The sequence below is a fragment of the Saccopteryx leptura genome, chromosome 3, assembly GCF_036850995.1.
Source record: "Saccopteryx leptura isolate mSacLep1 chromosome 3, mSacLep1_pri_phased_curated, whole genome shotgun sequence".
In the NCBI taxonomy this organism is placed as follows: Eukaryota; Metazoa; Chordata; class Mammalia; order Chiroptera; family Emballonuridae; genus Saccopteryx; species Saccopteryx leptura.
The window spans coordinates 280,297,950-280,315,178 of NC_089505.1; the positions used below are offsets into that span (position 1 = coordinate 280,297,950).

At 40.9% G+C, this 17,229-nt stretch overlaps 1 protein-coding gene across 3 annotated transcripts in view; it reads right to left on the reverse strand.

Moving 5' to 3' along the window:
* The window catches only part of CRIM1 (cysteine rich transmembrane BMP regulator 1), a 194,904-nt gene that overhangs the window by 45,864 nt on the left and 131,811 nt on the right, over positions 1-17,229 (reverse strand). For all 3 annotated transcript variants that reach the window (XM_066378522.1, XM_066378523.1, XM_066378521.1), the window contains exon 8: positions 89-217. In XM_066378522.1, the coding sequence (XP_066234619.1) occupies positions 89-217 (129 nt within the window). The remainder of the gene's footprint in view (positions 1-88; positions 218-17,229) is intronic.

The window sequence follows — 17,229 nt, forward strand, 5'->3', positions numbered from 1 at the left end:
GCAAAAGATATTCAATCACATAATATGCTTTGACAATGTTAGGCTCAGAAAAAACCCCCCAAAACAAACGCGTCTTCCGTGTACTTACTGCTCTTGCACTGACAAGTTCGACAATCGTTGTGATCAAATTTGAAACCATAAACACAGTCCTTCTCTGTCAGGGTGCAGTTTGATAACTCCCCACATGCAGGTGGATCGATGGTGATGTAGGTTGGTTCTAATCACAAAGAGAGAGGGAAAAAAATAATCAATGAAACATATGATTATCTCTTAGATGCTATTCAGTCTCTGAAATCCCACACTGCAGTGTTACAAAAAAAACCCAACTAATCAATTTTCATCAAATCCTAAACTTTTATACTTTCATAATGTCCTTAACCCCTGAAAAAGAAATCTTTTTATTTAGATTTTTTGATAATCCCAGAAGTTCTATTTCTTTACGTTTGAGCACCTCAGGAATTTTTGGAACCCTGTCACAACACTTCCCCGAGAGTCAGCACTGTGGAAAGCAGGTAAGAGAGGTTAAGGTGAACCCCATTTACATTGTTAACTGTTCTTCTACTTCCTCCTGCTGTTTTCTGTGTTTATTCTGTATAATAATCAAGACATCACTTCAAACTGTCAATTAGCTCACACCAGTTTGCAACACCTCTGAAATCTGTTAGCATTTTTTTTCAAGTTAACAAACCAGAGATGTTTCTGAGACTAATTTGAAACATCTAGAGTTCTTTCAATTTTTACATGACGGTTTTTCAATTATGATAGGTCAGTGGTCAGCAAACAGTAGCTCAATCAGATTGAGGATGTTTTTAGCAAAGGCCAGTTTATGAGTACCCTAATTAAGTTAATAACAATGTATCTACCTATATAGTTTAAGTTTAAAAAATTTGGCTCTCAAAAGAAATTTCAATCATTGTACTGTTGATATTTGGCTGTGTTGACTAAGGAGTTTGCAGACCACTGTTTTAGGTGATACGATGGGTAAAAGTGACCAGGAACTTATACTCATTTTATACTAAGGCCTGGGACTTATGGGTGAGGCAGAGTGGAAGACAAGCTTTTGGGAAGATGAGTGAGCAGCCATTCAGGGAAGAGACACGTAGTAAAAAAACCAAGGCCGGGGTGATGCTTTGCTTCCCTGTCTCATTAATGATGATGAGTTGTCCTGGGCAGTAGGGATAAAGTGTAATATGTGTCTATATCAGGGGTCCCCAAACTTTTTACACAGGGGGCCAGCTCACTGTCCCTCAGACCATTGGAGGGCCAAACTATAAAAAAAACTATGAACAAATCCCTATGCACACTGCACAGATCTTATTTTAAAGTAAAAATACAAAACGGGAACAAATGCAATATTTAAAATAAAGAACAAGTAAATTTAAATCAACAAACTGACCAGTATTTCAATGGGAACTATGCTCCTCTCACTGACCACCAATGAAAGAGGTGCCCCTTCCTGAAGTGCGGCGGGGGCCGGATAAATGGCCTCAGGGGGCCGATGTGGCCTGCGGGCCGTAGTTTGGGGACCCCTGGTCTATATGATGTTTGCAGTGTTCTTCCTTAATGCCATCAAGCTTTGTCACACTCCAATGAGACCAGTGCCATCAGAAGCCCATTTCACAAATGAGAAAATCGAGTCCACTGACTTGCTCAAGGACACAGAGTTAGTTAAGTGGTGGACCAAGATTCAAACCCAGGCATCCTGGCTCCAAGGTCACACTCTTAGCTTTTGTGCAACACAGAGTTCGTTGTAGTGGAACCTGTTTTGCAGTGCATTGATAGGAACAGTTTATATAATGTCAGATCGTGGTTAGAGTGTTGTCAAAGGGACAGAGACACTGACGTATTCATGTAGCCTCTTTTCAACCTGAAGATACTATGAACGTCTTCAGCATAAGCTGGTTCTCACAATATCTTTTGAAGAGCGAAGTACAGAATGTCTCTACCTATGTTTTCACAAATGGAAAATATGAAGTGCAGAGAGGATAGCTGGCTTATCTAAGTTTACACAGCAACCCAGCAGCAGACTGGGAATAGAACAGAACAGAGGTTCCTGACCTTCTGTCCAACACTCTATCCCTCAGTCCACCCCGTCTTCTCAAGTTTCCTTTCGCTATCATGGAAGAGAAACCAAAATAAGTGTTTTTAGCTGCCACTGCTAAGACCAAGAGTTCTAAATTTTTATCCATCGTCTAAAAGGGGCCAGTGATTCAATGCTTCACAGGTGGTAGGCAACTATGACTTTTTAAAGAGATGCTTTGCTCAGCATTCTCCTAGTAAAAATTCATATGGAGAGGGCATGGCAATTTCCTATTCTTATTACAACACAGTTTGGAGAACATCTCCCTGAAATTTTTATATAAACTTTCATTGCTGTAAAATTTCTAATTCCCTTCAATGACTAAAGCATGCTTTCGGACATACAACTGCTAACATCAAAACACAGCTTAAGTTTAGGCAAGTTTTAAGACAATAGTGGATTAAGTGTAGTAATGCTGCTTTCCTACATTCTCTTAAAATCTGCAATAAATACCTTTCGTTTTGAAACCTGTCTAGTTTTTTTCTTTTATCATGGCAATTAATAGCCAGCCAAAAACAATGATTCTATTTCAGCCTTTAGCCACAAGACTGCTGGTCAAAATTATTCTATCCACAAATAATAGAGAGCAGAGGCCTATCATGTTTAAGGAACGCACACCACAGACGATCCCATTGAGGTAGAAGTTGCGACTCATTCTAGAGCAGCGATTTTCAACCGGTGGGCCCAAGAATTTTTTTTTTTTTTTTTTTTTGACAGAGACAGAGAATCAGAGAGAGGGACAGACAGACAGGAAGGGAGAGAGATGAGAAGCATCAGTTCTTCGTTACGGCTCCTTAGTTGTTCACTGATTGCTTTCTCATATGTTCCTTCACCAGGGGGCTACAGCAGAGCAAGTGACCCCTTGCTCAAGCCAGTGACCTTGGGCTTTAAGCCAGCGACCTTTGGGCTCAAGCCAGCAACTATGGGGTCATGACTATGATCCCACACTCAAGCTGGTGAGAGCCTGCACTCAAGCTAGATGACACTCACTCAAGCCGGCGACCTCGGGGTTTCAAACCTGGGTCTTCCAAGTCCCAGTCTGACTCTATCCACTGCACCACCACCTGGTCAGGCGTCACAAGAATTTTTAAAACATGCAATACCTGACTATTTAGTCAGAGGCCCTGACTTCTTTTCCCTTAGACTGTCAAATTAAAAAACGACAACAGCCAACATAATAACAGCTATCCAGTGTGAATATATCAAAATTATACCGATTTTCTTTTGTCAGATAGGCAAAAAATATAATGTATTCTTTGGTGTGCCATAGAAATTTAGTAATTAGTTTATATGTGCCATGAGATGAAAAGGGTTGAAAATCACTGTTCTAGAGAGTAATTAGAGGTATCAGGGTTGGATTTTGAATGTCCAGTGCTTTAGTAAATGGTTTACAGGTACAGAAATGGCTTGAGCATATCGACATAGATCAAAACCTTGTGTTCTTTACTGACATTTAGAAACTTTTGCCTTCAGAAAATATATTATGGAAAAAACATATTTAGGCAGACTACACAGACACTGAAAATGCATAATAATCACAGGGAAGTATGGAATTTTTAAAGAGACCTAATAGCAATTTTGGCCACATGCTATGATTACTGGATGGGATTAGGATTGTGATCTGTGGCTAGAAAGCAAAATAAAAAATTAATTGGTTGCACCTGACCTGTGGTGGTGCAGTGGATAAAGCGTCGACCTGGAAATGCTGAGGTCGCCGGTTCGAAGCCCTGGGCTTGCCTGGTCAAGGCACATATGGGAGTTGATGCTTCCAGCTCCTCCCCCCCCCTTCTCTCTCTCTGTCTCTCCCTCTCCTCTCCAAAATAAATAAATAAATAATTAAAAAAAATTAATTGGTTGCTTGAGGATCAGAACCTCAACACACATTGTTGTGAACAGTCTCCAGATTTGATCCGAACAGCTACATTAGCTGGGTCACGGCCCCAGCCACACAGCAAGCACACCTCTCACCTCTCACCTCTCTCAAGGAGAGAAAATAAGCTTAGTGTTTCCCTAAAATAGTCAGGATTAACAGCTTTTGCTCAGTTTCACAAATTAAAAAAAAAGTGCATAGAAGGGCTCTGTAGTAGGTACTGGTGCTACGATGTTGCACTGTAAATATTTTAGATAAAACAAGTCCTATTAGCTGTCTTCCAGACCTCAGATGATGTGGCAGAATGCAAGAAGAAAAAAACTAAATAAATTCATTTAGTGCCTCTAAAATGAGTATCTCCCCATTCACGTATGATCACGCATACTTGATGAAAGTGGCAAGTATACACATTTCAAATTATGACTCTCTCAATATTTAATATTAAAATGCAGAAAAACTCACAAAATGGTTCAAAACTCAGCAAACACTTATTCATGAAAATTGTCAATTTGCTCTGGAACTATTCAATTTCACCTCAACAGATTAGGCTGACCACCGTAACACTCCTGATGACATACTGACTAGACAGATGTCTAAACTAAAAAAAAAAATAACACTAGTGATTTTATTAAATTTAACAAATAAGTATGGCTTTCCTTTACAAATATAAACTGGCACACATTTAAAAAGCCTTTTGAGGGTGCTGATGCACGTTTTGGGGGTACTTACTGCTGTTGACCTCGCCACTGGTGTTAGCTGTTCGTGTAACAGACGTGGATGCCGGCGAGTAGCTGTCCCCTAATGTGTTCTCTGAAGTCACACCTTACATTCTATTTCTTTCCATCATTCTCTCAACATTCTAGTGCTCACTTCCCTACCCTGTTGGGCCATCTCTACTTTAGACTTGGGTAAGGATAGTACTACGACAGAAATATGCAACTACATATTACCTTGCAAGAATGTGACACTGTCACAAACAGACCCGAGTTTGCTTTCAGTCCAGTATGTTAACGTGTCACCTCAGAGGTGGTCCTACTATTACCACTGGGGCAATATTTTGAGAAAGAAGTGCTGGGAAACTACTGAAATTCAATTTCTTGTTCCAAATAATGAACTCCAAAATGAGACACATTTGATACCATCCTGAATTAGAGGATTTAAAATCAACAGTACATTTACAGTCTTTAAAGAATAATGACGGAGAGCCGGCTCAATTTTTTTGCAGTTTCAATCGAGGGAAGGTCTTGGTAGGGGAGGAGGTCATTCTAAAGAATCCAGGATCATGGTACCAGAGTATGCTGGCTTCTAATCCAAATACAACAAAAAGCTTGAGGACATGCTAATGAAATATGGAACACACGTCTTCTGCTTTTTAGAGCATTCTGGTACTTGTGTGTCAGGAACTGTTATTGTCCCACACTTCCTCTAGTCTATGTAAAGGTGCTCTAGTATGGAAAATATCCTGATGGGTCTTGGCCTGAAGACCAGTCAATTCTCATTTAAATCCTGCATTTCTAGGCTTGTCTATGATTTGGGGTACGGTACTGAAGTGGTATGCCAGAGAGTACAGGCCTTTCTAGAAGGATGATGGGACTTCGCTGTGTCCTTGAGGAGCTTGGTGATTATCAGTTGAACAGAGGTTCCGATAAAACCTTTGGAGATACTGATGCATCACTATACACGATGCCTGTTGTCTGGAGCTAAGAACACTGTCCCCCTCTAAACTCGTTGGGCAGAGACATGTTAGCGGGCCTTTCTGAAAGGAGAGGAAAGGTCCTGCATGTCCTCATTAAGGAGAATGAGAAAAGGCTTGCGCAAAAGGCGGGGTTTGGATGACGGGAAATGCAAACTGCTTATAGGATCACCCTGAAATTCCATCTCATCTTGCACTGAATCAGCTGAGGAATTAAAGAAATACCTTAATGTCCTCCAAAGGAAGAAGGCTTGAAACTGCAGAATTCATTGTCTTCCGCTACAACTATTTCTAAAGGGAACCCTGGAGCAGCTTCTTTGTGGAGAATTCTAGAAATATATATATTCTGAGCCTATAGATAGAAGCAATAAAGAACAAAAACGGGTGTTTGTTATGTCTGCGTCCGCTCGCTGTTTCCTGCCCTGTGTCAGCGTGAGCAGGAATTAGACTCTCCTCAGCCTGCTGTTTTCTTGAATGGTTTGTAAAGAGTCTCTCGGGACCTTACTGTCCAGAGGAGTGATTTTTACAAGGTCCCTTGGGGCTGTGTCAGGAGTGCAGGTGGTTAACCACCAACTTTCATCTCATGTCTTAGAGAACAAAATTTTGGAAGGAAACCTATCAGAATATGCAACAACATGAACACAAGTTAGTTCTTTACATTTATTTAAAATTTAGGAATATTTCTTTCATATCCTGGGAAGCATAGTAAACCCCTAATCAGTAAAAACATTTCCAGGAAAATCTATATTTCAAGATTTAGAGTGTCAGATGCTGATTTTCTAAAACAACACCAATATTCAATATTGATGTTCGAATATTTCCTAGAAGCAATTTTATCTCCTCAACGGGGAAAGTAAGGCACTGTGATCACAGTTAATTTGGTCAAGAGTAATAAAGTTAGAACAAAAATCATTCTTACTCCTAGGCCATAGCACTAGACCATAAAATCTATATTTGATTATTTAGGAGGTAAAAATGTGTTAAGCAAATCTAAGTAAGCTCTCTACTTTCTTGCTTCTTGTTATGTTATTTGATGGAAATTCTCCAAAAAAGGAAAATGGGAAGTTAAGAAGCTGAAACATAAGTTCAACCTTTTAGACACTGATTTAAAAGTATCTCCCATACTTCTTGCAGCTCTCCTCTGTGAACTCACAAGCCTGCTTATTCGACTGTGAGAGACTAAGATGAACAATTACGTTCTCTTTTCAAATCTAATTCAGGCACTCTCTTCTTTATTTTCTTTTATTGTTTGGCAGGGGGTGGGGGGCTGAACTTAGTTGTTAAGCTATGTGAAGCTCTAATGAGTCCTATTGTCATACTGGATAGTCTAATATGTTTGGGACAACAGAAAAAAAAATACTTTGACCTTCAGTTATTTAAAAATGTGTGATAATTATGGTAACTTGCCTCTAAAACTTGTATGTGGTAAGCTTCAGAAATTTACATAATCACTGTATTTTATGTTTCAGGTAGATGCAGCTTAAATGAATAATAGATGCTTTACCTTGGTGTCTCTGTATTACCCCCACGGAACTTCTGGTTTTGAATTAATGCATACAAGGTTGTTCTCATTGCCGTGGTTACTAGGAGCTGGTTATCTCTTGCAAATAATTCTAATTATCTCCACTGTGAAATGTGTGAAGCAGTCTTCCTGACTGGCAACCCCAGGCAGGCTGACCTCCTGTTAGTAGAGCTGTGGAGCATGGGTGGGTGGTTCTGGGAAGTACACTTGTGGAAGGCGTATGAAGCCATCCCTGCTGGGCCTGTTTTGTCTGCAGCTCTGACTGTCAGGAGAGTGAGGAGCTCTGGGTCTAGTTTTCATCTGTCTCTGGGAACGCTGTCTCACTGCGCTGGGGACTGGGTCTGGGCCTGGCTGTGGGTAGCGCCCTTGATTCCTACAAAACCATGCCAGTGTACGCATGCACGCATAGACATACATACTAAGCAAAGTTTTTCTGGAAGAACCTCACTACAGGCAAATTTTTAGAAAGGCAGTTTTTTAAATAAAGGCCGATACAGTCTTACATTTCTTTCTTAAGCTAAAGAAATCTCAAGTAGGAGAGGATGAATGAAGCTCATTCTTATTTGTTTCTTATACCTCTTATTACCTCTCCATTTGGACTTTAATCATGGTTTTCATACTTCTTGCAGCTCTCCTCTGTAAATTCACAAGCCTGCTTATTCGACTGTGAGAGACTAAGATGAACAATTATGTTCTCTTTTCAAATCTAATTCGGGCACTATCTTCTTTAAGTTTTTTGGAGGTGGGGGCTGAACTTGGTTGATTAAGCCCTGTGAAGATCTAATGAGTGGGAAAATTCCAAAGCGTCACTCACTTTATATGGCTGAGAAATTCAGGCCCCCTACAGCCCACCAGATACTGGCAGCCTGTGCAGAGCCATAAAACTGGAGATGACACTGGACAAGACAGAACCAAAGGAGATAGCTTATCTTTTTTATGGGTCTTCATGTGTCATTCTGTTACTACAGTTGCTTTTCAAATGTGAACATAATTAGTCAGAAAACCACTCAAATAAATCCCCAAATTGTCAACGTAATTGCAGCCTGGGGAAAAAAATACTGTAAAGACAAACTTTTTCTAAATAAAGCTAAAAAAAACCCAAAAACCCAAAAACCACTAACATAGACAATAAGAAAAATAAAAGCGAGGATATCAAAATTCCCTAATCTGGAAATGGCAATTTCCATGGGTATGAATGTGTATTTAAGAAAGTCTCATTAAGTCATGGAAAAACATCTCCTACAGTTGGAGGTTTCAAATTCTTTCAGGCACTACATCTTTGGTCATCCTTTTTTCCTTTGTATATATTTCTCATAACAACACCTATATCCTTGTAATTTTAAAATACTTATCTCAGGGCAGTCTCTTTATTTTAAAATGAGTGGTGTGAAAATGTTCCCAATACTTGTATTATTTCATGGTCCGATAGAGAAGCAAAATCATATATTTACTTTAGACCTATTTATTAGCTTTGTATGCTGTGTCCAAGGAATCTTGGCAGCTGGACGTATTTTCCTTCCTTTACCAATCTCATATTTAATAGGAAAAGACAGTAGTGTGATCCTGAGATTATTATTAAAAGGCCACAAAAGACAAATCAAAGGAACTTTTTAAATATAAAGTGGGATATCTTTTTCCAGGAATTCTGCTTGAGAAGAGCTCACAAAATGAATGGAGTCCAAAAATAATTGGACTTATACTTTATTCCTATATATTTTCTGTTCATTTTCAGAGACTGTATTTTGTTAAGTTTTAACTGGGAAAAATGTGCCATATTTATAAATATGTGTGTATGTATATTTTAACAGCTATTGTATATTCAACCTGGGGTGTCAGATGGTCACAACTTGGTTTCTTAACCAAACATTCTGAGAAATGTCTGAGGACCAGGAAGGAAGGGCCCTCACATTAGGAACCACGGTTTATCTCCTGTTCATAATGTGAGCACCTCATACAGTACGTGGCCTATAATAATGTTTAATGGATGAGCAGGGTTCCCATCCAATACTGTCCCTAATGAGTTGACTCCAATTTCCTAACTTGAAGGATTGGACAGTTAAGTTCCTTAGAAGCCTCTTCCTGCAGCAGTCCCTTGAACACAGTAGGTTCTCAATAAATGATAGCCACGGAGCAGCATGCTAGATCGGCAGGCTATTGTGAACCTGACCCACTAATAATGAAAACTGAGTGAGAATCCCCAAACCCAAACAGTCCAAACTGAGATGCTAAGTTGCCTAAAATGTGTTAAATTATGATGTTTTTTCCCCCTACCTTTTTGTTAGTTTTATTGAGGTGATACTGGTTAATGAAATTATACAGATTTCAGGTGTACAATTCTATAATGCATTCTCTATATATAGTATTATGTGTTTACCACGTCAAGTCAGGTCTCCTCCCATCACTATTTATTTCCCCATTTCCTCTGGTTACCTCTTTCTTTGATAATCACCAAACTGTTGTCTGTATCTTTGAGTTTTTTTTACTTTGCTTAATCCCTTCACCTTTTTTACCCAGACCCTCAACTCTCATCCTGACAGATGTCAGTCTGTTCTCTATAAGTCTGTTTCTATTTCGTTTGTTAAGTCTATTTTGTTCTTTAGATTCTAGATACAGAACTCGTATGCTACTTGTCTTTCTCTGCCCGGCTCATCTCACTTAGCATAATGCTCTCTAGATCCATCCATGCTGTCCTAAAGGGTAAGAGTTCCTTCTTTTTTATGGCTGAGTAGTATTCCATTGTACAAATGTACCGCAGCTTTTCTATTCATTCATCTACTGATGGGCACCTGGGTTGCTTCCAAATCTTGGCTACTGTGAATAATGCTGCAGTGAGTACAGGGGTGCATGTATTCTTTCAAATTAGTAGTTTTGGGTTTCTTCGGATATATTCCTTGAAGTGAAATCACTGGGTAATAAGGCAATTTCTTTAATTTTTTGAGGTAACTCCACACTGCTTTCCACAGAGGCTGCACCAATCCGCATCCCCACCAAGGGTTCCCTTTTCTCCATAGCCTTGCGAAACTTGTCTTTTTTGAATTTATTGGTGGTAGCTATTCTGACAAGTGTGAGGTGATATCTTATTGTGGTTTTAATTTGCATTTCTCTGATGATTATTGACTTAGTGATCTTGAGCAGCTTTTCATGTCTATTGGCCATTTGTATGTCCTCTTTGGAGAAGTTCCCATTCAAGTCCTTTGCTCATTTTTAATTGGATTGTTGTTTTTGGGTGCTGAGTTTATAAGTTCTTTATAAACTTTGGTTATTAATCCATTATCAGATGTGTCATTGGCAAGTATGTTCTCTCATTCAGTGGGTTGTCTTTTCATTAGTTGCTGGTTTTCTTTGCTGTGCAAAAACTTTTCAGTTTGTGCAGTCCCATTTGTTTTTTAGTTTCCCTTGCCTAAGGAGATATATCAGAAAAAGTATGGCTACATAAATGTCCAAAATTTTACTGTCTGTGTTTTCTTCTAGTATTTTTATGGTTTTGGTCTAATGTTTAAGTCTTTAATCCATTTTGAGTTTATTTTTGTGCGTGATTTAAGAAAGTGGTCTGGTTTCATTTTTTTTGCATGCATCCAATTTTCTCAATACCATTTATTGAACAGACTATCTTTACCCTGTTGTATGTTCTTGCATCCTTGTCAAATATTAATTGACCATAAATGCGTAGGTTTATTTATAGGCTCCCTGTTCTATGTCTGTTTTTATGACAGTACCATGCTGTTTTGATTACTGCGGTCTTATAGTATACTTCAATATCAAGTATTGTGATTCCTCCAACTTTCTTCTTCTTTCTTGAGATTGCTGTGGCTATTTATGGTTTTTATGGTTCCATCTCTGACTTCTAAAGGCATGAAAATACACAAGGTCATTGTAGGTCTCCCTTCAAAATTCTTAACACAAAATCTGACCTCCTAGCTCCCACCCTCAGTCCGTATCAATTACCAGGAGAATTCACTTCTGTGGCTACTTCATTCCTTTATGGTTCCAAATAAATAAAGTGTTATTAAAACAGTCGTAAAAGTAGCTGGGCACTCACTCAATTCAGCAACTCAACCTGTACTGGCTGAACAATGAGCACTTTTGCCGACTGGCAAAGGGAGCAGATGGAAGAGTTGGGACCAAATGCACAAATGCTGGTGACAATGCCCCAATGCCTGGCCCCTGTGGGGGGCTGGGTAGCCAAATTATTTTGCTCAAGGGGGATGGGAGAGCCACTGGTCAGGGCCCCGGGCCAGATATGAATGCAGCCGGGCAGGAGGCAAGCTTCGGGCAGAGACAGCGGGGACAGCAGCTCAGTGCTCTAGGTGGAGCGTAGCTCCACATGGGGCAACTGGGACCGGGCAAAAGAAGCAGGCTCTTCCAGAATTTAAACACCAAGGTCAAAATTCCAGGCAGAGGCTTAAGAAAAGAGCCTGGATCAAGGGCGAGGACACAGAAGGTCTGAATTCCAGTAACCGAGTCTCAGCAATGAGAATGAAGCCAGGATCAAGAATGGTTTTTGTATCTGAACCATGTTGCTCAGGGCTTTCATGTCCGTGGCCCTCCTTTCCTCAGCCAGCCTCTCCCCTCTCACCACGGGGCCTCCGAGAAGCAATGCCAAGGACCTGGACTGGCGGGCAGAAGACTCAGCTTGCGTCCTGTTCTCTCGCTATCTAACACGGAATGGGCATCTATAAAATGGGGATGCCCATTACTCCTACCTCACTATATCACTGTAGGAAAGGCTCAACAATGACTGTAAAGAGGGGACCATTCTACAAACTCTTAAGAAGTCTAGGAATATCACTTGTTGCTATAGTTATTGTTGTAATGACTACCCCACTTGCCTGCAGCTAGAACTGGTCTCAGATGAGAGCTGAGTGCATCAATCACATGCTTTTCACAGGCCTCAGATGTTCTGCTGTTAAATGCTATGACAGCTGGCCTGGTATTCTGAACCTTGTCCTTTGTCACTTAAGCATCATTTTCTATCTCTACTGATGACATGAAAAGCATCTGGGATGTGGGGGGGAGGTCCATGACAACATCCTTTCATATGGTCTGGTAAGCTTTGGAGCATGTTAGTGACCAGCCACTGGAGCCTTTCACATCTGCTGAGCAGCAGTCTGATGCCATTGTTGGGCATTTTGACTGTGTCCACGGTGTCTCAAAGAGAACAGAAATCTCTCCGCCATCAGCTTATCCCATGTGCATGGAAACAATGGTTCTGTGTGCCTGGCTGACCCCGTTCTTCCTCTCCTGACAGGGGCCGTGCTGGACCTTCAAGGCTGAGGGCACACTCATCACAGTGTCCCTTACACTCTTTTGGCAGCTTTTAGAAGCTCTGCCATTGTCAAGTTGAATGAGGATACAGAAGACCCATCTTTAAAAGCTGTCTTTGATCAGCAAATCCTAGCTTCAGAACCTTGGTGCTCTAACACTTCTGTCAACAGGAAGAGATAGTTCAACCAGCACTTACTCAGCAAGAATATTAGGAGTGTTTTGCTCAAATAATCACGTTCTTAGTGTCTCTGTCACAGGACTGTAGGATACCCATATTGAATTCATCTAGCCCCAAATCTCCTCGGAAGCTTTTAAACACTTGGTTCCCAGAAAGCATGAGAGAATCATGGTCTTCTTGAACAGATCTGAGCTTGCTAATCCTTCTCAATATCCGAGGCCTGAGGCCATCCCAAACAACAGCTTGTTATCTTTCAACATTCTTTTTTTTTTGTTGTTTCACTAAGAAAATAGAGACTCCCTGAATTTTTAAAAAGTGAGCTGATTTGCAGGGCCACCACTTTTCAATCGAGGTGAAAAAGAACACCACTTCTTGTCCTCCTTCTGAGGCCCAACCTAAGGGGGCATGACCCCAGGGGAGGGCACAGGCATAGGCCATGGGCGGCATTGAATACACACACAGGCATGCAATACACCTTGCTTGGTTCCAAAGCAGATCTAAGGCAGCCTCAATTAGATGACGTATGCATACTTTTGTAAAGGGAGGAAATAAAAACCAAGGTAAATTTTAAGTAGGAAAGAACAGGCCGCCGCCAGGGATGAATGAGGTCAGCATGCGGGAGCGCACTGTGGGGTCCTGCCTGGCCGGGAGGCGGCTTACAGACCCGACTGTCAGCGCGCTCCAGCAGCCAAATGAAACGTCACACCCAGAGCACGGCGTGACGACGTGACTCTCTCAGTCCCCAAGGACCGGCAATTGTTGCCCTGAGAATTTTCTTGGGAATTCTTTGTCTTGATCCAAGATGGTCCAGCAAAATGAGAGCTGGAGCCTTACTTTTCATTGGTGGCTACCAATGAAGTTCTGTCGTCTCCCGATGGTCTGGATACCTGAACTGGGCTCTGCTGCACGCTGCTGTGACAAATCACGCCAGCCTCTTACACGTGCAAGCACAATTCACCTGATGTATATAACTAGGGATCCTGCAGACATAAATAGTAAGTAAAAATCTGGCCAAACCGCTAACTCAACTCAAACTTGAAATTGTGTAAAGCAGAGTGCATTGCCATCCCCTAGTGTTTCTGATAAATTAAAAAAAAACAAAGCTAAATAGTCACTATCACTCATCCTGTACCCAATTTAGATCAAATGATGATACAAGCTGGAAGAAGACCCGGCACTGCTGAGTCTCCTGGGAACAGGTTTCCCTACTTGCATGCTGACAGGTACGGAGAGCACCTGGGAATCTCAGGCTGAGAGGCAGACACGTGGGTCTGACCCGGCCTCCGGCCACCTCTGCTGCCACCTGTGACGGGGCATCCATACATGGGCAAGGGACACTCTTCGTCAGACATTTTCATTCCTTTAGTATGGACTATTATTTTACAGTAATATCATGGCAGACATTTTATACACCGTGTGACATTATATCTTCAACAAGCAGATACACACAACACAAAAAAATTCTGCTAAGAGGGCCTTTAAAAACAACTCGCTATCTGCGACGCTAACCCTTGTGTATTAAACAGCATGAAATCACTCTGTTCACTATCTGCGATGCTAACCCTCGTGTATTAAACGACATGAAATCACTCTGTTCTTACAAGGTAAGTTTAAGGCTATCCAGAGAAACAGTTTAAATGCTATAGTCAGAAGTAGAACTAGATAACTAAAATATTAGAAATTAATTATATAGGAAATCACCACCTCTTTTTTATTTTAAGTTATTTCCATAGGGAAATAATTTTAGTCTAATTTATTTGAAAATTAAATAAATTTGAATGGAGCAACTGCAATTTCACAAATCTGTTGTAATATAATATATGGCCATTTAAATACATGCATGCCTGTAGCCCCTAGAAGTCATCAACATACTATGCAGTAAGTAAATTGATCTTTTTAAAAAAATAAACATACAAGTTATACTTACAAATAAGTGTGACTGCTAAAAGGCACTCCCAGTGGGAGGCTCCATGCTGGCACTAGAATGCTGTTCATGTTAAAATTCTACTTGAAACTGCTCCTCAGAGTTGCTCTCAGAGCAAATTACTATGTCACAAGAAGACAAAGTGCCTTTATTTTCCTGTCACTTTTTGCTTCCTATGAACAATTTTACCCAGTTAGATCACTCACCTGTTCTACCAGACTTAGATGAGAATGACTTTGACTATTCCCTAGAGTCTGCTCAACCTTTAACATCAGGGGTTTACCAAGCTGAAACCATCCAAAAGAATACACTGCAGGCTCTCACATCAGTGAGCACAGAGGTACAAAACTATTCTGAATGAGCGCACTTCTGCAACAACTGTTTTCCCATGGAACTATGGGAAAGAAGACCACTTCCCTTAGATATGTAAACCATTAAGTTTACAAATAATTTCATTACGGTATAGCTGGGCCTTGTACGGTGGAGACAAACAAGCTTTATATGAAAAGAGCTGTCAGGTGCTTTAAATACAGGTGTGTTGAGACAAATCCATTCCTTAGAACAGAGGAAAACAGTAGGAGATAAAAACGAGGACTTGAAAATGAGGTTGAATACAGCAATGGTTAGGTAAAGCAGAGCATCTCTGGAAAACTAGAAAATGTGATTACTAGTTAAAATGTTAAATTCTATGAGGTCAACAAAAGCTAACAGGAAACCGGTTCTGCTGCTTCTGGTCCACGGTTGGACCAGAAAGAGGATGGGATCTTTCTTTTTAAAGTCACCAGGCCTTTTTTGAAAGGGCATGTCTCTTAATAACCTTCATTAACTTCTGTTTGGTTGCCTAAGAGTTGTCTCTTATCCAAAAAAAGTTTAACACAGTCTCCGTAGAGATTGTGTTTATTTAAGTTTGTTGGAAAAACATTCCTATCATTTCAAGAATGACTAAATATTTTTCATTCACATAGTTAGCATTCCAGACTATGTTTTCCTGCCGCTGTTGATTAGGTGAAAATTAACAGGCCCTCGTCTGAACCATTCTTCAGTTATTATCTTCGTAGGGAAATTATGAGACTCCCGGCAATCACGCCCTTTTAGGTAGGGAAATGGGGAGCAGGGGAAAGGAAGAGGAACCTGCCACTCCAACGGGAAATGCCTTTCAGCTGGGGCTGCTGAATGCTGTGAGATCAAAGGCAGGCGTCTAATCCTGTATTTCAAATCGGATCTCAACGACATTCTAATGTCATTTGAAATATCTAAAGGCATTTTAAATTACAATGTAAAATAAAAACACTATAAAATCCATCCACGAAAAATTTCTGCTGCTCAGCCTAAAGACCTCGGTTACCACATGGTCATCGGCTTTGCATGTGTTCCTCACCATAAGACCTTATTTGGACAAGTGAAAAAACAGACTGTGCTAAATTTTAACTTCCATTTATGGAACTAGTTTCCAGGGCACTTAAGAGTTAAAGGATAAAACAACATGCCTAACAGTCTTTGAGATATTACGAATATTTTATTACTTTTGGGCCACTAACGATAGCACAGTATATGGGACTGAAGCAATACCACCCATAAACTTGAGTCTTGATTCCTGTTATGTACCAGAATGTTAATATCATGTGACCATGGCATCTCTGACTTCACTGCCTCTTGGGTCAGCCAAACTACGTGTGACTCCTTGCCCCAGAAAGCAGGGGCTTAATCATCTGAGATGCTGTCCAGTGAGGAAGTATTATGGGCAGGGCTGAAAACATGTTTTCTTATTTCAAGGAATTCCCACCCAGTTATGTGCCTGGTACAGACTTTTCTGGCAGCCCGGTAGAAATCACATTGGAAGGGCGACTTGATTCAAACTCTATCATCAGCACTCATGGGAAAGAATACAGCACTCCTATACAATGAGGGCTGACGATGAGGACAGGGGATTGATCAGCTCACAGACTTCCAGCCCTTTAGAGCTAAGAACACAGCCTGCAATCTAGTGGGTGAGATGACAATGAAGTGGTTTACTAAATCCACATGGGTCAAGAAACGCCTAACACCCTCTCTCTTCAATACCTTCCCAAGCAGGACCAGGATTCCTCAGGTAAGGGATCTAAGAAAGCGAACCAGGTGGCAGGAGGAAAGGCAGCTGACTGTGAAGTTGAATCACACTGTGTCTTAAGCCCAGAAAATTAGAAATCATCTGCGACAGGCAATGTCTTAGCTCTCCACTGCAAGAGCTGGTCAGGTCCAGCAGAATCACCAGGCCTGCCTGAAACTCAGCTCAGTTTCAGAGAACACTCATTTTAAGTTTTCATCAGAGAAAAAAAATTTAAGAACACTCAAGTGTATAGAATAATATGATGGACACTCATATACCCACTAGTCAGCTTTGACAATCTACAAATACCTCTTGGACTTCCCGTCTGGAACGGGAAACGTATCATGCTTTTGCTTCAGAGAAACAGAAACAGTAGCCAGGAAACTGCCCACTCACCCAGCCACGAGTACCGAGTTTACTCACTGCCAACCCACATCATCCTGTTAACTGTTCTGCTATAAAATAATACCTATGTGGTTCTACTCTTGGTACTGGCTCTGAAGTCCCCCAGGTCACCAAAACCATCAGCGCCCTGCAGGAGACTGCACATGCTAGGCCCGAAGAACACTCAGCTCACAGTGGCCACGTCGCTGGGATCCAGCTCACGATGA